Raw genomic sequence first — 21,205 nt, forward strand, 5'->3', positions numbered from 1 at the left:
TCGGAAGCACAGCAGCAGCAAGCTCTCCCTTTGCTGAGCCTACCCAGGAAACGCCAGAGGCCCTGTTGAAGGCCTGCCTGGCCTCCGCATGCCCAGGGACCCCTGTAGCCCCAGCCAAATCAGCACAAGGACCCCCCTTTCTTGAGAGTGCCAATGAGCTACCCTCCCCAGAAATCTCAGAGCTGGGTGTCACCCCAGAAATAGTGAGGTATCCTTCACTGCCCGGACAGATCGCAGTCAGTGGCATGGGGGTGGCCATGACCCAAACCTCCTTCATCTCTGCCTCTGCTCCCCGGCCTGGGCCATGTCTTGAAGCCCTGAGAAGTCAGGCATGTCCCATCGAAGCAGCCTCGTGTGAGCCAGCACTGAGCGAGGGCCCACCCTGCCCTTCTCCTGCCCTCTCCGTCCTGCTGGGGCTGTTGGACGTTGAGGGGAGGAGGGGACAGCAGAGAGTAGGAGGGTTACCCCGAGGACATCTGAATGGAGCTGGCCCGAGTCCAAATGAATGCGACCCTCACCAGACCAGGGAGGCCTCTGACCAGCAGCATAGAGGATTACCGTCCCCCGAGGGCCCTGGCAAATGTCTTATCACAAAGAAGACACGTCCAGGCTGAAATTGAGACGTGAGGCCCAGGGGCAGAACTTCCCTAGACTCCTCCCTGAGGGCTCCCTTGCCGTCCAGACCTGAGTGCTCAGTATCCTTCTGAGCCTAACCCCAAGCCCAGCCAACTGCATTCATCCTGGCGAAGCCTCTAGGGCAAGGCAGCGATCTCTGTAACCTCCCCTCCCCGCAAAGTGGAGTTGTTAGCCCAGTACTGTTTTCAGTGCACCCTGGTTGCTCAGAACCTGGCAGCTGGCACCTTTGCCCAGCCTGGTGGTTTGATGCTCGTAGACAATCATCTTGCCCATCTGCAGAGTCAGAGGTGAAGTTCAAGGTCATCAGTGAGGGACAAGGCGAGGATCCAGAACCCAGGTCCACCCAGGGTCTAGATGCTCCCTGTACTGAGGACTGCCATGCAGAATGGACAGGGTCGGGCCCGTGCTGCTCTGGGTCTGCTTCACACTCAAGCAGGATGCCCAGGCACACCAGGGACCATTGGCTTGTGCCTGTCATCCTAGCTACTCAGGAGGCTGAGGTCTGAGGATCGAGGTCCCAAGCCAGTGGGTGCAGAGAAGTCTGTGGGCACCAGCTTTAAGCAAAAAAAAGCTCAGGGACAGCACCCAGGCCTGGAGAGTGCACATGCGCGCACGAGCATACACACACACACACACACACACACACACACACACACACACACACACACAGACGTATCTCCAGGGGTTTGGATGTACCAAGGTTGGCTGGGTGGCCAGTCCTTCCCCTTCTCCCAGATCTCAGGTGCTCCCTGAGCTCCTTACAGGGGCTGTGAGTGGACTGCCCTGCCCTGGGCAGCAGAGAAAGGAGAAAAGGGGCCTAGAAGGATCCCTAGTTCCCTAGATGCAAGCAGGAAATGACGGGGATGCCGGGATGCTGTAGTTCCTCCATCCTGGTCCCCGCTAGTCACCAGCTGGGCCAGCCGGCTGGCTCCTGGCAGGGCAGGCTCAACCCTGGCATCGTCCGCTCCCAGGCTGACTTCAGGAAGGAGGCACACAGGGGGTGGGCAGAGGGACTCGAGGGAGTACACGGATGGAGAGAGGGCCAGGATCCCGCCATGCTGGCTGAAGCACTGCCCACAGAGATGCGAGGGAAGGGCAGGGGAGGAGGGTGCAGACCAGGAGCGTACAGGAGCCCGGTGGCAAATAGACAAGGGGTAAGACAAACAGAGAGGACCCGGAGGGCAGGAAGACAGGAGCAAGGCTTGACGGGAGTGGAAGTGGAGGCAGCGGGGCAGAGGGCGCAGGTGCAGAGAGTGGCTCCTAGGGGAAGGACGGAAGGACTCTCAGTCCCATAGCCCGAATGGCCATTCCAGCCCCACCGGCTCGCGGCCCTGTGGCTGTGGTCTGCCCTCCTCTCCAGGAGCAGCGGTAGTGGACGGTCCCTCGGTCCCCAGTGATGCGGTGACCTCCTGAAGCCAGCTTCTCACCAGGCTCCCTGCAGGGCCTGCCTCCCACCCACGGCCCAGGTGTCTGTCTGTCTGTCTGTCTGTCGAAGGCGGGATTTCCCAGGCTTCCTGGGCCTGAACCCCAGCTGCTCTGTCCTCCTGAAGTGGCAGTGGTTGGTCCCTGAGCCCCCCCTCCCCTGTACTCTCCCCCCAACTTGGGGTGAGAAGTCTTGCCCTGTGGCCAAGTGTTTCTCTTTAGTTCCAGATGCCACCCTGACAGGTACTCTCTGGTGATTAATGTCCCCAAACGGAGCCCTGGGACCAGCTCCTCCTCCTCCTCCTCCACCCAGAGACACCTCCTCCTGGCCCGCACTCTCTCTTCCTGGCCCTGCTCTGGCCACCTCAGCTGACCAGAGCCGAGCTTCCTTCCAGCCTCTTAAGTCTTCTTGGCTACAGGATGCATTGACGATCAGCCTAGCGTCCGAAGCCTCGCGGGGCAGAGCAGAGAGGCTGCTGGGACCTCGGAGGCCCCAGACAGCCCCAAGAGCTGGGTTTGGGGCACAGAATGTTTCTGGCTGGGCCAGTGACCCAGGGAGAGGGCGCTGACAGTCGTCAGGGCTACACAGGGAACCTTCAGGCCCTGAGGGGGGTGGGGGGGTGATAGCTGGGACTGGAACAACGATTAAGAGTCTTGGCTGGTTTCAGGGAGGGGCCGATGTCAGAGTTGGGGGGGGGCCTGGCTGGAGTTAGCACCGGTCATGTTGACCTGGAGAGTCCTATTTGAAGGGGCTCCACGTTTGCCAGCTGTGCGCTCTTAGCCACGTGACTTGCGCTCCCCGTGCCTCTGTTTCTCCATTCTTCCATCTGTTTCCTCATCCGGCTTCTGGGTCGCAGCCAGGAGCGCTCACTCACCCGGAACAGGGCCCGGCCAGTTTCCTTGTTCAAGGAATCCTAGCAAGGCTACCAGGGGGAAGGGAGCCAGTTCCAGTGGTGGTGGTGGGGGGGTCAGGGTGCAGGGTGGACGTCGTGGGGAGGGGGGGGCGTCATCAGTATGGGATGGAGCAAGGACGCTCTTCCTCCCCCAGCAGCGGCGCCTTGCCTTCCCGGGCTGGCCGCAGTGCCAGCTGCAGAGCCCGCTGCCTCTATCTCCTCCCGCATCTCTGCAAAGCCCCCCCGGACGACACGGGCGGGCGCCGGCTCTGCGTCTCCGCGTCTCTGCGTCTTTCCCCCGCCGCTTGCAGCGTCTTGCTTCTTGTTTGTTTGCTACGTCAGCGCCATGGGCACATTTTTTTTTTTTTTTTTTTGCTAATTTTGTAGCTGCTTTTATCAAATGGGAGTTCACAGGCGCTTTATCCTCGATAAGTGGATTAGTCGGTGAGCTAAACAAGAAGGTGCGGGATGAGGGGCCGCCGCTCCAGAGAAGATATTTGTTTCTGGAAGAATGGAGCCTGCGTTCTGTGCCCTGCGCGGGAAGGTGGGGGGGGGAGGCGGGCGGGCGGGGGACACGGGAGGCACGCGGCGCGTGGAAGTTGCTGGAAGGATCCTCTGTGCTGCTGCTTGCAGGGCCTGGAGGCCAGAACGTGGGCAACTTTCTGAGGAACAATTGGAGAGCAGGAGGGAGCCTGGGTCCTGGGGCAGGGGGTGGGGAAGCCCTTTGGGGGGTGATGGAAACCCGGATTGGATCCAGGCACGTGGTAAACTTGGGATGGCTTTCAGTCGGCATCATCTACCTGGGCTGCCTTTATCTTCTCTTCCCACCCCACCCCCCCATACCTTTCTTTTTCTTCCAGCCCTCTCTCTCCCATCCTTTCTGCCCCTCTGGGCCCCTCTGAGGATCAGTACTGAGGGTCTCCGAGGGGCAGACACCTAGCGGGCCCCGGAACTGTCAAGCGTCTCTTCCTGTCACCCCTGATGTGTGTCCCCTGAGACCCCCAGCTGGGTGTCACCGCCAGTTGCACGTACGGTCTTTAAAGTGCGTGTGAGCTGTGCTCTCCTTGCTAGGACGGAACCATCCACGTGGGTGACCGTGTGTGATGGCTTACTGTGGGACGCTCTCCCTCCCAGGAAGTTGCGCCATATTGATCTCGTGGCTTCGCGTGGCGCGTGAGGGTCCAGTGACGCAGGGAGGATAGGGAAGGCGTCGGGGACCTATGGAGTCCCGGGAACAGGAAATGCAGGGAAAACCTGGCTTTTGAGGGGAGGTCTAAGCCAGCAGGTGACCCCAGGGGTCGTGCGAGTTAGAGGACAAGGCCAAGACTGGGATTCCAAGGCATCTCCCTGCAGAGTCCTGGAGATGAGAAAGGAGCCCGAAGGACGCTGGGCGTGGATGGATGCCCCTTCGTGGCTGGTTGAGCAAGGCGGGGGGGGGGGGGGGCGCGGTGGGAAAGGACCCCCCCCCCCCAACGCTCTCTTTTTCGTGTGAGTGACCAGGATCTTGCGGTTCCTGCCCGGAAGCAGCGGGAGTCCGGCGGAGCGGGGCGGGCCGGGAGGGCAGGGGTTGTGGGAGGGAAGGCGACGGTCGGAGCGGCGCGCCACGGGTCCTCAGCTGGTCCTTAGCCGCCCCGGCCTCCCCAAGCTGCCTCCAGCTGAGTGTGATTTTGCTATTTATTTACATGTAATTATTGCTATGAGGTGCAGATATTAACGCTGTCAAGAGCAATTTGCTCTGACATTTTTCACTCGCTCGGTGCCCCCCACCCCTCTCGCCGGGGCTCAGGGCTCCACAGGCTCAGCGTCTGCACACGCGGTGGCCCCGGCCCTGGGAACCACCCAGCCGGTAAGGACTGGGGTCCGTAAGCTCGCCCGCTCTTCTGCAAACTCATTAAGCTTTGAAATTGAATTTGGTCCGGGAGAGAGTGGCTGCCCACCCACCCCCCTTCCCTCCACCAGCCAGGCTGGCTCTGGGCCTCTATGGCTCTGACGAGGCCATGAGACAAGGCCCGAGCTGGCCAGGGACAAGGCTGGCAAAGGGCAACAGAGGCAGCTGGTGGAGATGGTGAGGGGTCACTGTCAGGGATGGGGGAGGCAGAACGCCACACGGGCACAGCCCAAGATGGAGGCTCGGACGCTCCACCCGGTCACCTGGGCGTTGACGGCCCTCCGCTGGAGGAGCAGCATGCGAGGGACAGGCGTGCCTGATTCACGAGGAGACTCTCCCACGGAACCAGGCGTCTGCCGAGTGGCCCTTCAGAGCCCTCCACCCTGCACAGACGCCAGGGAAAGGCGTGGAGTGGGTAGATGCTAGACACGATCACCTCTCCGTCTCCTCTTGAGCTCGAGCCGCTGCCCTGCTACCTGCTACAGGTGCAGACTCAGGCACATCATTTAGCTTCCTGACGAGCGGCCATTTATCTTTATGATACCGGCACCTCGCTGGCTCTGAGATGATCCAGTCTGGCTCCCTTTGTGGACCTTCTAGGAAGATGTCTACAGGAGCCCCTACAAGCTCCGCAGGCCCCTGGCCTTGGCGGGGCGGCTGATGGAGGGAGTGTGTATCAGAAAGACACTGTGGGAAAGAGTGGCTGGAGTCTGTTGTGTGTCCATGGGGTTGCCCCAGTAGGAGAGGCTGGTTTTATGTCTATATATGTATGTATGTATTTAGGTGTCAGTCCCAGGGCTTGAACTCAAGACCCATGTGTATCCCTAAGCTTTTTTTTTTTTTTTTTGCTCAAGGCTAGCACCTTACCACCTGTGCCACGGCTCCACTTCCAGCCTTTTGCTTGTTCATTGGAAATAGGAGTCTGACCGAATTTCCTACGCAGGCTGGCTTGAAGCAGTGATCCCCAGATCTCAGCCTCCTGAGTAGCTAGGGTGACCGATGGGCGTCTCCAGCACCCGGCTTGGGGCTGTTTCTAGAAGAGGGCATGGAGGCTGGCTCATCCATTCAGTGCACAGAAGGGATTTGCTCCTCAAAAAAGGCCATCAGGCCCCAGCCAGCCATCATGGCTGAGGGTCCCTAACGCACTGTGATAAGTGCCAGCTTGTCTGCCCAGGTACTAACGAGGTTTCCCTGTCACCACTCAGTCCCTGCCACCATCAATCTGTATATTTGTCTCTGGCAATTACAGAGGGGGGCACCTCCCTCCCCATGCTGGGGGGGTGGAGGGCAAGTGTGTGGGCCTCCTGTCCTGCAGAATCAAGGAGGCCCCTTCTCCCCCTTCCCTCTCTTCCCTTTCCTCCCCTCCCCTCCCCTCAGCTCGGCCAATTAGGCCCCTGACACCTGGAGCCGCTGACAAACTGTTTCTGTCACTTGCTTTCTGTCTTTCATTAGGGCCTCAGAGGAGGGGGAGCCGGGAGAGGGAGGAGGAGGGAGATGGGATCTTTCATGCTTAGCAAGGCCAGATACATTAATTACAAAACGGCCATTTGCGCGTGAAAGTGTGCTAATTAAATTTATGCAATCATTATCTTTAAATAGTCCTATCTTTCCCAGTGATCGGGGGGCCCTTCCTTCCCCAACCCGCCAGCCACTGCTCCCAGCAGAGTCGCTCTAATCCCCGGGCCTGCCATTTATCACCCCATCAGAGATGGTCTCTGCATCTCTCTCACTGAGCCCCTTCCCCTCCCAGCCCCCGCCCGCCTCAGGGGCCTAGAGCCACCGGGCTGGGATAGAGCAAGAACAGGGCAGCCAACATCTTCAGCCAGGGTTTCCAGATAAGTGTAGATGTGCCCAGATATTTGTTTTTGTGTTTTAATTTTTTTGTTTTTGTTTTTATGCCAGTCCTGGTGCTTGGACTCAAGGCCTGAGCACTGTCCCTGGCTTCTCTTTGCTCAAGGCTAGCACTCTACCACTGAGCCACAGCGCCACTGCTGGCCATTTTCTATATATGTGGTGCTGGGGAATCGAACCCAGGGCTTCATGTATAGGAGGCAAGCACTCTACCACTAGGCTATATTCCCAGCCCATGCCCAGATATTTGGAGAGTGATCTATTGTCGGCTAGGCATGGGATGTGTGTGTGTGTGTGTGTGTGTGCGTGTGTGTGTGCGTGTATGTGTGTGTGTATGTGTATGCGTGCTTACCTTCATTCACAAGTAGGAAGTCACAGACAAAGTATGTCTCTGCAGTCTGTAGCACAAAGCCTGGGTGGATTGCTGGGGTGGGGAGGGGCTGCTTGAACTCCTCCAGGTTGGGGCTGAGGCTGAGCACACTATAAGCTCTCGATTTATTTCATTCAGTCAATTCCGTGCCAGGCTCTGGGCTACAGATAAAACACCCGTTCATCCATTGCTTCATGAACTGGCTCGCTGTGAACATCTGTGCTCCTGTGCAGAGCCAGGCAGCGGGGGCAAGGCAGCGTCCCCACGCAGCTCCTCGCAGAATCCAAGGATGCCTTGGCCCCAGGAGGCCAGGAGTGGGTGAGAAGGGATTTCTCTGTATGTGTGCACGTGTGTGTGCGTGTAGGTGAGTTTCAGATGCATGGGATGGCACATGGGCTCTGGGTTGGGCTACAGGAGGGTGAAGCTGGTGCCCAGTGGGCCCACAGTGTCTCCGGGCTGTTTTCGGGCATCTCTTCTCCATGCCGGGAGGTTCTGACTACAGTCTTACCTGGATCCCTTCTGCTGTGGTTTCGCAAATATCCTGAACCCGATTCCTCCTCCATCCTGTCCCTTCCTCAGAGCGTGCCTGTCCCGGGGTGATGAGCCCTAGCTGGGCTGGTGACAAGATGCAGCCGTGGTCCCTACGTCCCCAGCACCCCAGCTGCCGAGGCTGGGCCTGGGCCTCTATGCTTCAGATTGTCCCCGGAGGCACACGCAGAAGTCCACAGACACGTGTGTGTGTGTGACACAGTACACATGCACATGTGTAGTAGCCATGTGCAGTAGTACACAGTGGCCCCCCCACAGGTGTGCACAGTGGCACTCACATGTGCACGAGCGCACACACACTGATGTACAGAGCCAGGGGGTTGGGCTGGACGTCAAGATGTCTGTTCCAGTCTGGGTACCGGTGACCTGTAGTTGTAGCTTCTCAGGAAGCTGAGATCTGGGGATCAAAGTTCAAAGTCAGCCCAGGTAAGAAAGTTCATGAGTCTCTCCATCATCACCACCAAAAAAGCCCGAAGCAGAGCTGTGGCTCAAGTGGTAGAGCACCAGCCTTGAGAGAAAAAGTTACAGGACAGAGTCCAGGCCCCGAGTTCGAGCCTCAGTACCAGAAAAAAAGAAAAGTTCTCTAGTACCCCAATCCTGCCACTCCTCTGCGGTGTGGTTCCAGGCAAAGCCCTGAGCCTCAGTTTCTCCGTGGAGGATGAGGTGCCAGGCTCTTTCAGGAGAAAGGCGGCTGCCAGGCTTCTTCGCAGAGCCTTTCCGGAAGGCTGCGCGTGGCTGGCTGGCTGGGGGGGCTGCGGCGCGGGAGAGGGGGGGATGGAATGAAGGAGGAGGTCGGTGGGTGGGTGGGGGCATAAGCAGAGAAGGGGGGTGAGGATGGGGAGACCTGCAAGAAATCTCGTTTGGAAGCTTCCAGAGTCAGCACCCGCAGCCCATTACCGCTGTCCACAGGGGGCAGAGGGAGGGGAGGGGGCAGATCCTCTTAGCGAGAATGGAGCCGGAGAAGGGGGCCCGCGCTGGCTGGCTGGCTGGCTGGCTGGCTGCGTGGTGATTTCTCACGTCTGCTAATCCCAGTGTGGAGCTGGGCACAGGCTGTGCGTGTGTGTGTGTGTGTGTGTGTGTGTGTGCGTGCGTGCGTGCGTGCGTGCGTGTGCGTGTGCGCGCGCATGCCTGCATTGGGGCTCATGTCTGGGTGAGGGTGTGGAGTTGTGCAGCTGTAGTGGGCGGGAACACACCTCTGTGGGGGTGTGGCCGTGGGGGGGCGGTTGCCCTTTGTGTGTTCGGGTTGTCTGTCCGCACAATTCCGTGTGTGTCCCACGTCCTGTGGCTGTGTCATGGATTCTGTGTGTGGTGACTGCAGGGGGCCGGGTGCGAACGCCGCCGCTGCTCACCGTTGGCTGCGCATTGAACTCTGCAGGGAGGTTTATGTTTCTTTGCTGGTTAATTGGGGATAAGCGTCTCGTGGATTTCCCTCCTCTGGCTGACGTTGAACCCTGAGCCTCACAGCGCAGCCTCCTGAGGCCTTGAGCCACCTGCACTGGCCCCGGTCCCCCAGGCCTCCAGGTGATTCCAGCGGGCAGTTGAGGGGGAGCCCAGGGCCCCCCCCGACCCCGGGGTGGGCGGACCAGCCCTGGCCCCGCCCCCCACTGACCCTGCGGGTCCCAGGCCCTTCAGCACCCAGCGGCCAGCCGTGAGCCGGGCTGTCCTGGGCCACCCCAGCCCACGAGCCGTTTTCATGCATTTCCAACAAACATGGCGTGGTGGTTCCTGGCAAGCTGTTCTCTGACGATGGGAGCAGGCTGTCCCCCTGTCTCCCAGGGCTGGCGGAGGTGAAGGGGGGAGGTAGAAGGCAGGTCATCAGATCCCCAACTAGAGACTGGGGACGCTCGGCGTGCGTGTGGAGGTGTATCTGATGAGTGTAGCCAAAGGAGGGGTGCACAGGTTACCCCTGTCCTGCTGGCTCGCTGGGGCAGGAAGGGAAATCTGTCTGGTCATTGGAAGGAAAGACGTGGAGGCCGCCCTGGGCCTGGGTTCCGTGTGTCCTGTAAGACGTGGGGTACCACGTGTACACTTGCCAGAGGGGTGTCCCCCCCACCCTGAGCCCTGCCCACCTCCTCTCCCTCTGTGAACACATTCAGGTCATTGGATGCGTGACTTTTCCGAGAGTGCGGTACCTTGCCCCCTTTCCTGTGTGCACCCCAGCTTGGTGGGGGAGGAGACCCCTCCTTCCACGAGGAGTTCCCCAGCCCTCTCTCCAGTGCTTGGTTCCATCTCAGGCCTCCCCCCCCCCACCCCCAGCCTTCTTCCCTCTTTTCCTGCTCCAGCCTAAGCCAGCAAGGGGAGGCGCCTATTGCTTTCCTCCTTCCCACGGACACCTTGGGTAGCGACAGTCACTACCGTTCCCATTATACAGACAGCAAGACTGAGGTCTGGAGGTTTAAGGACGTGGCCCAGGGGCAGTCGGTTGGGGGCAGAGCACCCAAGCTAAAGCAGAGATTCGGGCCCCCAGCCTGCAGAAGCAACTCCCCTATACACACCAGCACCCACCAGCCAAAGAGTCCCCCTGGGGAGGGACAGAGAGGGTCCCATGACCTGGTTCCTGGAGCCCTTCCCCTTCCAGCCTTCCCGGTCTCCATCCTCTCTGTCCTCCCCTCTCTCCTGCCCCCTGCTGCAACCCCACCCACCACCCAGGCCCTGCCAGGGAGCCGGCACCGTGGCCCTTCTAATTGTATCCAAGCTCCCGGGCGGCTGTTAAGTTATCACAGAGGGTGCAGGCCTCCCAGCTCAGCCTCCTCCGTCCCAGGCCCTCGGGCCAGCTCAGGAACGGAGGGAATTAATTACATTTTTCCCCATCCCCTTCTTTTAAAGTAAAGGAGAGCACCCGAGTGCAAGGTCCTGGGGGGAGAGGGGTAGCCAGCAGAGGCGGTGGAAGGGAAGGGGGGCCCTCTCCCCCCCCACCCCAAGCAGCAGGCCTCTCCCCAGAGGCGGAAGGGGGGCCAGGCCAGCTCCTTATTGATTTAGTCTGGTCTAGGCTGGGACTGATTTGGAGCAGGGGGGTGGGTGGGGAGGGTTGGGGGGGGCGGCGGGGGAGGGGGAGGAGGGAGAGGAAGGTAGGACTGCCAGTCACCCTGATGGACAGCCCTTGAGATTTGCTTTCAGATAAAACTTCACAGATGTGGAGGTCGGTATTGATTTTGAGTTAGTAATGGTAACGTACCAAGAAGTAATACATTAGTAAAACCAAGGTCACCGGGAAAAAGTAAACCCTCCCCCCGTCTCCCCCCCACCCCCAGTCCCGGGAGAGGCCTGAGCATTCTTGAGGGAGTGGATCACCACAGCGGGCCAAGACTTCCTCAAGTTCAATAGTTTGCAGACCCCAGCCCTCCGCAGGGCCCCTCACTGTGGGCAAGAATGCTTCCTGTGTCAGCGGGCACGGAGGGGCCTCCCAGAGTTCTCAGGGACGGCCGCAGGCCAGGAGGGGATTGTGGGTACCGAGGGGGGGGGGTGTCTCTGTGCAGCTCGGTATGGGGGTGAGGGGTGGGGGGAGACAGAGTTCCTCTAGGTGCCAGAGGCCGGGGACAGACCCCAGGGAGGGGGCTGATCTGCTGTACCGTCTCTACCCTTCCCAACTGCCCCGTGCCTCAGTTTCCCCACCGGCAGAGCAGGGTACTCACCCAGGCTGGAGGGGGTGGGTCTTGGCTCCACCGTGGCCCGCCCCCCCCCCCCCGCCCCACTGCTGCAGTGGGGTCTTGTTCCACTTGCGGAGAATCCGCAGTGCCTGGAGACCAGGGTCGGATGAAGTGGAAAACCCTTTGATCCCCGGTCTCCCCGGGGGCGCGGAGGGGGCGCGGATGCCACGCCAGCCTCCATTCACACCTACCCCAGATGTTCCAGGCCAAATCCCATTGAGCAAATCCCATTAGAGGAAAAGCTCCCGGTGCCCGGCGGAGGCTTCTGAGCTGTCTGTTTCTAAGCGGGGTCCAAGGCCTCCAGAGCCACTCACGGGGCCTCGGAGGCCTCGGGGTTCACAGGGCTCCCCTTCATCACACTGACCGTCTTGCTGTTTCTTTAAGCCTGCTGGAGGCCTCTCACCCCAGGGCCTTTGCACGGGCGGATTTCCTGCCCCAAAAGCTTTCCTGGCTTGTGTCCCCATGGCGGGTTCTTTCTGGACTTGCTGGCCGTCTCTGCTTGGTTTGCCTCCCCCCCTCCTGGTGCCAGGCCCTTCTTCTATTTTTCCTCCACGGCACTTCGCGACCTCAGAAATCGTGGTCTGTCCTCTGTCGGCGTGCATGTCGCTCGTTGTCTCCATTTAAGTTGAAAGCGCCGGCAAGGCAGGGGCTTGTTGTCTGGCTGTGTCTGGCATGTAGGAAGTGCACAGTAAACACTGCGAGGCAAACATCCCTGACAGAAAGGCTCCCATGTGCCAGCCTCCTCCTCCCCCCCGGGGAGCCCATGGCAAGCAAGCCAAGGGTGGGGGGTGGTTGACGCATCAACCCGGCCCGGGAGGCTTGCACACAGGCCGGCTGTGGGGTCCGGAGGGAGCCACCGCCCTCGGTGGCCTCAGTCTTTTCTTCTGAGAGGTGGGCACCACGGCTCCACCCCACCTGCACGTCTCTGTGGGGCTGCTGTTCGCCTGGCTGCCACCCAGGCTGCGAGCGAAGCCATGGCATGAAGCTCCTCCTCCTGACCTCCCGGCCATCTCCCAGAGGGAGGGGGACCCGGAACTCGCACACCTCTGCCCCTCCTGCCCTCCTGCCCTCCTGCCTTGGTGCCCAGGAAGAGGGGCGGAGCCGGACGGGAAAGCCAAGGCCTTGAGGTCTGGCCGGGTCCTTCTCGAAAGCCTGCATCCCCACTATCTTCCGTCTCCCACAGTCAGTCGACAGGGGCCCCGCCCTTCCTGTCCCCGCACTCTCTTTATAGACATCCACGCCCTGCACTGTCCCCACACAGACTCAGTGCTGTGTCTTGATGGCCTTGGCCATCCTGGGGCTTGAACTCAGGGCCTGAGCGCTGTCCCTTAGCTTTCCCGCTCGAGGCTAGCTCTCTACCGCTTGAGCCACAGCGCCACTTCTGGCTTTTTGGTGGTTCATTGGAGATAAGAGTCTCACGGACCTTCCTGCCTGGGCTACCTTTGAACCGTGACCCTCACATCTCAGTCTCCTGGGTAGTTAGGATTATAGGCGTGAGCCACCTGCACCAGGCTGGTCTTTGCTTCTTGTCTACCTGACTAGACCCTTGCCTTTCTCTTCCTCTCACCCCCGGGTAGGAACCAGGGATGTTTTCTCTCCTTTTCAAAGTCTCAGAGCCCAGAGCCTGAGGCCTGGGGCCGGAAACGCCATCGGTGCCTGGTTGTTGAATGAACAAGCGAAGGCCCTGCTGTCCCAACCGTAGGTTTTTGCACTGAGTCTCTGGAGACAAGCCTGGCCCGGGTCAGCCTGAGGACCAGCCCTGATGCTGGTGCTGCATGGTGAACATGCCAAGTGGGGAGGAGAGGCGGCCACAGAGGCTGGGGGCTGGCAGAGTCACAGAAGGGCCACTGGGAAATGACCTAGAGGCACAGGCCTTGTGTTTTGCTGGAGTAGAAACAGGGGCTAGAGGCCCAGAGAAGTTGGAAGTGGAGCAGACGCAGCAAAGGGAAGGGACTGAATCAAGAATGGATGGAGGGCTGGGGATATAGCCTAGTGGCAAGAGTGCCTGCCTCGGATACACGAGGCCCTAGGTTCGATTCCCCAGCACCACATATACAGAAAACGGCCAGAAGCGGCGCTGTGGCTCAAGTGGCAGAGTGCTAGCCTTGAGCGGGAAGAAGCCAGGGACAGTGCTCAGGCCCTGAGTCCAAGGCCCAGGACTGGCCAAAAAAAAAAAAAAAAAGAATGGATGGAGTCCTGCTTCAATGTGTGTGTTGGAAGATGGGGAGTTCTAGTTTAGTAGGGGAGGCACAGCTCCCTAACTTAAATATCCCTGGCTGATGTGAGAGACACGATTATCTAGTTAGTTTATACATGCACACAGCAGGTATGGATACATTCATCATCCACCTATACATTTGTACATTTATCCATCATCCATCCATCCATCATCCATCACCCATCATCCGTCCATCCATCCATCATCCATCCATCCATCATCCACCCATCCATCCACCCATCCATCCATCATCTATCCACCCACCCACCCACCCATCCATCCACCCATCCATCCATCATCCATCCATCATCCATCCACCCATCCATCCATCATCCATCCACCCACCAATCCATCCATCATCCACCCATCCACCCATCCATCCATCTAGTAAATGGGCTGTTTCTTATCAGGTTTTTGTTGTTATTACTTTGGTTTTTGTGTCAGTCCTTGGGCTTGAACTTGGGGCCTGGGCTTGATCCCTTGACTTTTTTGCTCAAGGCTGGTGTCCTACTACTTGAGCCACACCTCCATTAATGGCTTTTTGGTGCTTAAGAAGAGATAAGAGCCTCATGGACGTTCCTCTTTAGGCTGGCTTTGAACCAGGATGATCAGACCTCAGTCTCCTGAGCAGGTGGGATTACAGATGTGAGCGAGTTTCTTATTCGTGCGTGCAGTGGTTCATTCATGCACTCATTCGTTCACTAGCAAGGCTCAGACCCCTTGGACTGGGCCCTGTGAGTAGAGAGGTCAACAGAGGCCTACCCTGACCCCTGAAGCTCTCCGTGGAGAGAGGCCCCATGGGTTGGGATTCGGGGCAGGAGAAGCCCCAAGGCTGCTGTGCCTTTAGCCCCAGCCACGGCCACCCTGGCTGTCTCTGGGTTCAGGAGTCCTTGGGGGCCATCTTCCGAGCCGGACACAGACTGGCCTCGTCTCTCCCACAGGTGATGAGCATCCTGAGCAACCCCAGCGCGGTGCCTCCGCAGCCGCAGGCCGACTTCTCCATCTCCCCGCTGCACGGAGGCCTGGACTCGGCCTCCTCCATCTCCGCCAGCTGCAGCCAGCGGGCCGACTCCATCAAGCCGGGCGACAGCCTGCCCACCTCCCAGTCCTACTGCCCGCCCACCTACAGCACCACCGGCTACAGCGTGGACCCAGTGGCTGGCTACCAGTACGGGCAGTACGGCCAGAGTGAGTATTCCGGCCCCCTCCAGCCACGGGTGGCGGGGGAGGAGGGCGAGGGGGTAGTGGGGGTGCCCCTCCCTCACATGGAGAGCGTCGTGGCGGCAAGGTGTTAGCGAGCTGAGAATCAGAGCCAGGCTGGGCCCTCGGGCTCCAAGCCATCTGTAACAGGTAGCCACATTTCACAAGTTGAAAAGAAAGCGGCAGAATGATTTCCATCAGCATATGGATGTGTGAGAAAAATGGTCACGTCAGCAAGTCATCCGTGTGCGATTCTTAGCGAGACGGTGGCCGGCGGGCTGCCTTCCATCCCCAGCACGCCTCTCCGCTCCGGGCTGGCGTTCGCGTACACACGAAGTTTCCCTCAGCCACGCCGCCCCGTCTGTCTTTACATTTCATCGCTCACAGCTGAGGTCGTGATTTACACACCCAAGTTGTTCCAAATAGACTTCGAAGTTTTCCAACCATGAAACAACTAAATCGAAGATCCATTTTTACATTTAAATGAGATAAAACTAAATACACAGCTGAAATTGCAGCTCCCCCATTTACAGTAGGCACAGATGGCGTGTTCCTGCAGGGACCCCATGGTGGGGGACCGTGCCCTGCCTGCCCTCGCTCCTAGGGGTAGGGGAGGCTGTGTTCAGAGTTCGGGCCCCCATCTCACCCCCTCAGCCTTGGTTTCCCCAGACGGCGAGGGGTCCTGCAGCCTCCCCAGCGGCCGGCCCCTGGTACCTCGTCTGGAAGCAGCAAGAGGCTTCCTTAGGCCAGAGGCTGGGAAGGGTAGGCTGCGGCCACCTCTGGCTGTTTGTGAATGGGGCAGCAGCAGGGCCGACCCGGGCAGGGCAGGGGTCACCGGGCTCCACTTCTGCCCCACCTGCTGGTGTCAAACTAATCAGGAGGCGTGTTGGGGAGCCCCCCTCCACCCCCAGGGCATCCTCTTCTCCAGCCACTGCCTGGCTCAGTGCACTGAGCTCTGCTTCCTGTATCCCCAGCCCCCTCTGACTCCTGTGGCTGGCCTAAATGAAGCCCAGCTGTGCGGGTCCCGACCTTCTGTGCATCCACGGACCATCTGCGTGTGTGTGTGTGCATGCATAAATGCTGAGGTAGACAGAGGAGTGTGAATGCATTGGGCATGGATATGCAGGGTGTGTGTGTGTGTATATGTGTGCACGCTAAGGTTGACAGGAGTGTGAATGCATCAAGTATGGATCTGCAGGGTGTGTGTGCGTGTGTGTGTGTGTGTGTGTTTGTGATGTGTCTGATCATTTCAATACCCAGGTAGAAGGCACACACCATTGCAGACAGGTATGTGTGTGCATGTGCATGCACACGTGCATAGGGGCAGCCCTTTGCACACCTGGTGTGCATCTGAGTGTGTGCACGAAGCCGCATGCCTACACAGATGTGAGATCCGAGGGGGAAGCATGGATGCGGCGTCTTCACAAGTGTGAGGAGCCTGTCTGCGCTTGCGGAGGCGTAGATGACTGCACAGAGGTGTGCTGCTGTGCACACACCTGTGTAGATGTGGATCCGGGAGGGGGGGTGTGCGTGCTGGGGGGGAGGGGTTGCACGGCTGTATGAGTGCGTACCTCACGGTGCGTGGGGGCGCGCGTGCACCGAGAGCAAGCGTCCTGGGCACACTTGAGAGTGGGGCGCACTTGTGTGCGCCCCTCCAGAGGGGCCCCCGCGACCCCCTGACCCAGCGCTTGTTCCCGGCATGGCGGGCGTGGGGCACACATGCTCTAGATAAAGATTGGAGAAGGAGCGCAGGCCCCCGGGGCGGGCGTTAGTCACACCCGGAGCCCCTGCCCTGCTCTGCTCCGAGGGCGCCCGCCCGATTCGGAAATAAAATTAACCCCAAAGTCAGCCTGGGGGCGGTGGGGGAGGGGATCAAAAGGGAAGGAGTCCGGGAGGCGAGAAAGGAGGGGCCTGGCCCCCTCCCCCCCTCCCCTCAGCTCCACCCCTGTTCCCTGCTTAGGGAGCGCTCAGCTTCTCTGAGAAACCCCCATCTTCTCCAGCCCCACCCAAAGGGAACCCCAAGCCCCGCCCAGCCCGCCCCACTGAGCCTGGGCTCCCGTCCGCTGCCTCTAGAGGCCCAGCGCACACCTGGGCTGGGCTCCAACACCCTGTCCTTCCTCGTCCGTTTCCCTGCCCACCTGTCCCCTTCTTGCCGCCCCCCAACCCCCCATGCATGCATTCCGCCCTTCGTCCATCTTTATTCGCAACTTCCAAAACTAGGCTGTCCGAGAGGACGGTGTAGCTTTCCCCGGCTGGCACCCCATGGGAGACTCGAACTCAGAGCCTCGGCTTCCAGCCGCCGATGTGCGGACGCTCCGTGGCAGGGCATACCCGTCCCCGCCTGGGCCTGGGTTCATTCTTCCAAGCTTCCCCAAGGGGACAGGTGCCCACGGGGAGAGAGGACCACTCATATGTATACACACACAGATACACCAAGCGCGCATGCCCGAGGAGAGGAGGGACTGTTTACTGAGCATCTACTACAGGCCAGCCACCATCCCAGCACCCCTTGTGTGCCTTGCGGACCATAAGGGAGATTCTTCACCCGAGGTCACCCGGCCATAAGATACGGATGTGTGCACAGCCACGCCCGTGCCCGGTCCCCGGAGGATCACTTTTGGGTACGCGCGGAACGTCCACACGGGCTAGACTCCTACACAGCGGCCCTCCTCTCCGTGTTCCTCTCCCTTTCCCAGGGACACGCTCCTTCCTACCTTCCGCGGGCTCCAGCCACTGTCCGTCCATCTGTCCGTCTCTCCCCATCCCCAGAGGGGAGGGAGCGGGGGCAGGAGGCCAGGGATGGGGCACATGGCAGATTAATGTGGTCCTGGTGCTCCCAGAGGCCAGGGCCGTACTAATGATGGGGCTGGTAGAACGCAGAAGTGTGAAAAGAATTTTAATAGATCTGACAAGTCTAATAAGAATTTGTGTCTAGAAGGGTCCTCCTCTGGGGCCCCGGCTGCCGAGGCTCTGACGGCTGAGATTTGTTTACTGGTTGGCATCTCTGCGTCTCCTGCCAACTCCTGATTAATCTAATTTGAGACGTTTAGGGCTCAGGCAGTGGCGCGAGGCAGAGGACAGGAGACAGGGAGGGACAGAGGGACAAGGAAAGCTGGGGACAGAGGGCCTATGAGGAATGTCACCTGTCCTCTGGCTCCACCCCCAGGGAGGGGCAGGTTCTTGGCAGGGTCACCAGAAAAGTTTGTCCACCTGGAATGGGTGGGTGGGTGGGGCGCAAGTTCCCACTGTGTGCTGAGCATGGGAGGCAAACCGGGAAGACAAAAGAGAGGCCACACGCCACACGCAGGGCCAGGGGCACAGAAAGGGCCAGTTCAGGCTCCTCTGTGTCACGCACCGTGTGTACCTTGGGACCAGCCATTGTCCCGTGCCTCAGTTTCCCCATTCCCCAAATGGAAGCCATTGTATCTACAGCGAAGGACCAAGGGGGCGGTTGAAAGAATGAAGTGGGCTCGTGCCTGCCTGCCCAGCGCCTGCTCCGTGCTTGCTTAGTGAGGGGGCTCCCTTCGCAGTGGACAGAGCGCCCGGCGGGGGGGGGGGGTTCATTCAGCCCTGGTGTCATCAGAGAGCAGAGCACATAGCGCAGCGAGCAGCTGACCTTGGCGACTGACCTTGGCGGCTGCCTGCCAGGGGGACGTGGGCAGGGCCCGTCCTGGGCAAGGTCACCTGAGTCTGGGCACATCCTTGGCACTGCCTGGGTGGTGGGGAGGAACTGGACAGAGCTGTCACACTCGTGGGCTGCAGGGGACTGTGGGTGAAGCCTGGGAGGCCTGAGCACCCGAATGCCCCCACAGGGGCTTCGCGGTGCAGTCCCTCCTGCCATTCCCTACCCCCGCCTTTGAGCTGTTCAATACCGGAAGCTCCATGCTCAAGGCCCCCCCGCCCCCGCCAGGCCCAGTCCTCTGGGACTGCCAACTCCTCTCCCTCCTCCTGTCACCCACCCTGAGAGAGAGGGCCCTTCTAACAGGGGAGAGGAGGAGAGATGGCACAGCTGAGGCTGCGGGCTCTTTCCCAGGCCCCAGAGAGGAATCTCATTCTCAACTCCCAGCAGGGCAAGGCACGGCCCGGGAGCTTGGGGGACACGTGACTTCAGCAGGCCACTGGCAGCCTGGCCCGGCTTTCCCTTCCTCCCCTCGTGTCCAGCCTGGTAGGAGAGACACACAGTCACGGCTCTAAAGAGACCCAGGACATTCGCACAACCTTGAGGCACATGGGATTCTTGTCCTGGGCCTCTCTGACCAGCATCTCAAAGAACGTTTCCTTGCACGATCCTCACAGCTGTGGGCTACACAGGTGGACACTGGTTGTCCCCTGACCCCTCTTTTGCAGCTAGGGAGGCCAGCCTAGAGGGAAGGAGTGGCCCAAAGTCACTCAAGGAGGTGGCTGTCCCCACCAGAAGTCACATCTGTTCACCCCACCCCAGCCCTGGGCCCCCGCTGCGTTTGAACCCACATTCTTCGCGCCCACTAAGTGCCAGGCTCAGCGCTAACCCCTGACGTGGACACTCATGCACCCTCCCTCCAGCACAGCCCTTTGCCCTTTACTTCCCCTTTGCAAATAAGGAAATCAAGGCCCAGGTGTGTTGGGGCAGGGGTTGCCCTGCGTTGCATGCCAGAAGTTGGCAGGTGCAGGATTTGACTCCAGATAATTAGAAACCCTAGATAATTTGGTCTCTTCAGGCTCAATTATTGGGATTGCCCACCTAGCCTCCTGGCCTGGCCCTTGGGACCTGTCTGTCACCTCCTGGCTCCACCCACTTGCCCCAGGGAGGAGTTACCAAGTTTAGGAGCATGCATAGAGCGTCCCAAGGAGCTAGGTGGGCCGGTGATGGAGCAGGCACTGGCCAGCCCCAACCCCGAGACTCTTTTGAGCAGAGTTCTTTCCTTTCTCCCTTCCCTTCCCAGGTCCTAGAGGTCCTGGGGCGGGGGGCGGGGGGGAGGGGGCATGGGAAAGGGGGAGGAGTCAAGACAACATGCGTGCATGCTACGCCCAGACAGGCCTCTGCACACACCAGCCCAGTGAGCTCACACGAACACAAGGGTGTCCATGCACAGGCACACCACCCGAAGGGCAGCTGACTCCCATACATGGGTGGCAATGTGCACGAGCAAGCATTGCTGTGTGAACGTCCCACTACTGCTTCACGGGGATTTGTTTTCACTGTATTCTGCCATCATTGCATACACACTGGGGAGGCAGAAGGGCCTGGCCCTCGGGGTCACCTGGACTCAGTGGGGCTCATTGGCTCTCTCTCATAGCTGGAATGTGTAGTGCGCTTGCCGGAAGGCAGGACTAAGTTTTCCCTAGACACTATGGGTACCCTCTGTACTTCCTCATAGAAGCGATGAGAGCACTGGCAGATGACACATGTTAAGTAACTGTTGAGTGATTAGAGAGGAGGTGAGAGAAAGAGCTGCGTTAGAGAGGGTGAGAAAAAGAGGAGGGACAGAGGGAGGGAGGGAAGGAAGGAGGGAGGGAGGGAAGGAAGGAGGGAGAGAGAGAAGAAGGAAGGGAGGGAAGGAGGGAGGGAGGAAGGAAGGAGGGGCTAAAGCAAGTGGATGGATATTTTTTTTTTTTTTTTTTTTGGCCAGTCCTGGGCCTTGGACTCAGGGCCTGAGCACTGTCCCTGGCTTCTTCCCACTCAAGGCTAGCACTCTGCCACTTGAGCCACAGCGCCACTTCTGGCCGTTTTTTTCTGTATATGTGGTGCTGGGGAATCGAACCTAGGGCCTCGTGTATCCGAGGCAGGCACTCTTGCCACTAGGCTATATCCCCAGCCCATGGATATTTTGATGGATAGATGATGGATGATGGATCGATCGATTGATGGATGGATCGACGGATGGATAAGGATGTAGATGGATGAATAGATAGGAAGACGAATGGGTAGATAGATGGATCGATCACCAGGTGAATGGTTGGACAGATGGATGGATGGGCAGATGGATGGATAGATGGATAGATCAATGGGCAGATGGCTGGCTGGATGGATGGATGGACAGATGGATGGAAAATGAAAGGACAGAAAGAATTTCAATCTCTAGATGTTATTTTTCTCTTCTTTCCAGCTGCTGTTGATTACTTGGCCAAAAACGTGAGCCTGTCCACACAGCGTCGCATGAAGCTCGGGGAGCACTCTGCGGTGCTGGGACTCCTGCCTGTGGAAACCGGCCAGGCCTACTAGGGCCCCTGGGGCGCCTTGCCCCAGTCTAAACCCCAGCCCAAACCCTTCCTGACCCCCCGAGCCTCTCAGCCTCTGTCCCCTCAGACCCCTGAGGTCACGGGAGGCCAGGAAAGGAGCCCATTCTCTTCTCATGAGCAGCCCCCTGGAGCTACGTGGCCACTGCGTCCTTCACCTGTGGTTAAGAGTCCCAAAGGGACGCCGACGCCCACCCCTCCCCCCGCCCCCGGCCAGCCTGTGGACTCACCCAGGGCTGCCTCAGCAAGGAGATGGAGGCTCGCCCTACGCAGTACGTCTTGGAGCCCAGATCGCCGGGCCTGAGATGAGGTCCT

The 21,205-nt window shown here is 59.5% G+C and overlaps 1 protein-coding gene across 1 annotated transcript in view; it reads left to right on the top strand.

Moving 5' to 3' along the window:
- Pax7 (paired box 7) overlaps window positions 1-20,876 on the top strand; it is an 87,051-nt gene extending 66,175 nt beyond the window's left edge. Inside the window, 2 exon segments of the mRNA XM_048349828.1 lie at window positions 14,416-14,662; window positions 20,761-20,876. Coding sequence (XP_048205785.1) covers window positions 14,416-14,662; window positions 20,761-20,876 — 363 coding nt within the window.
- The last annotated feature ends 329 nt before the right edge of the window (window positions 20,877-21,205 follow it).

The sequence above is a fragment of the Perognathus longimembris genome, chromosome 7 (assembly GCF_023159225.1).
Source record: "Perognathus longimembris pacificus isolate PPM17 chromosome 7, ASM2315922v1, whole genome shotgun sequence".
Taxonomy (NCBI): domain Eukaryota; kingdom Metazoa; phylum Chordata; class Mammalia; order Rodentia; family Heteromyidae; genus Perognathus; species Perognathus longimembris.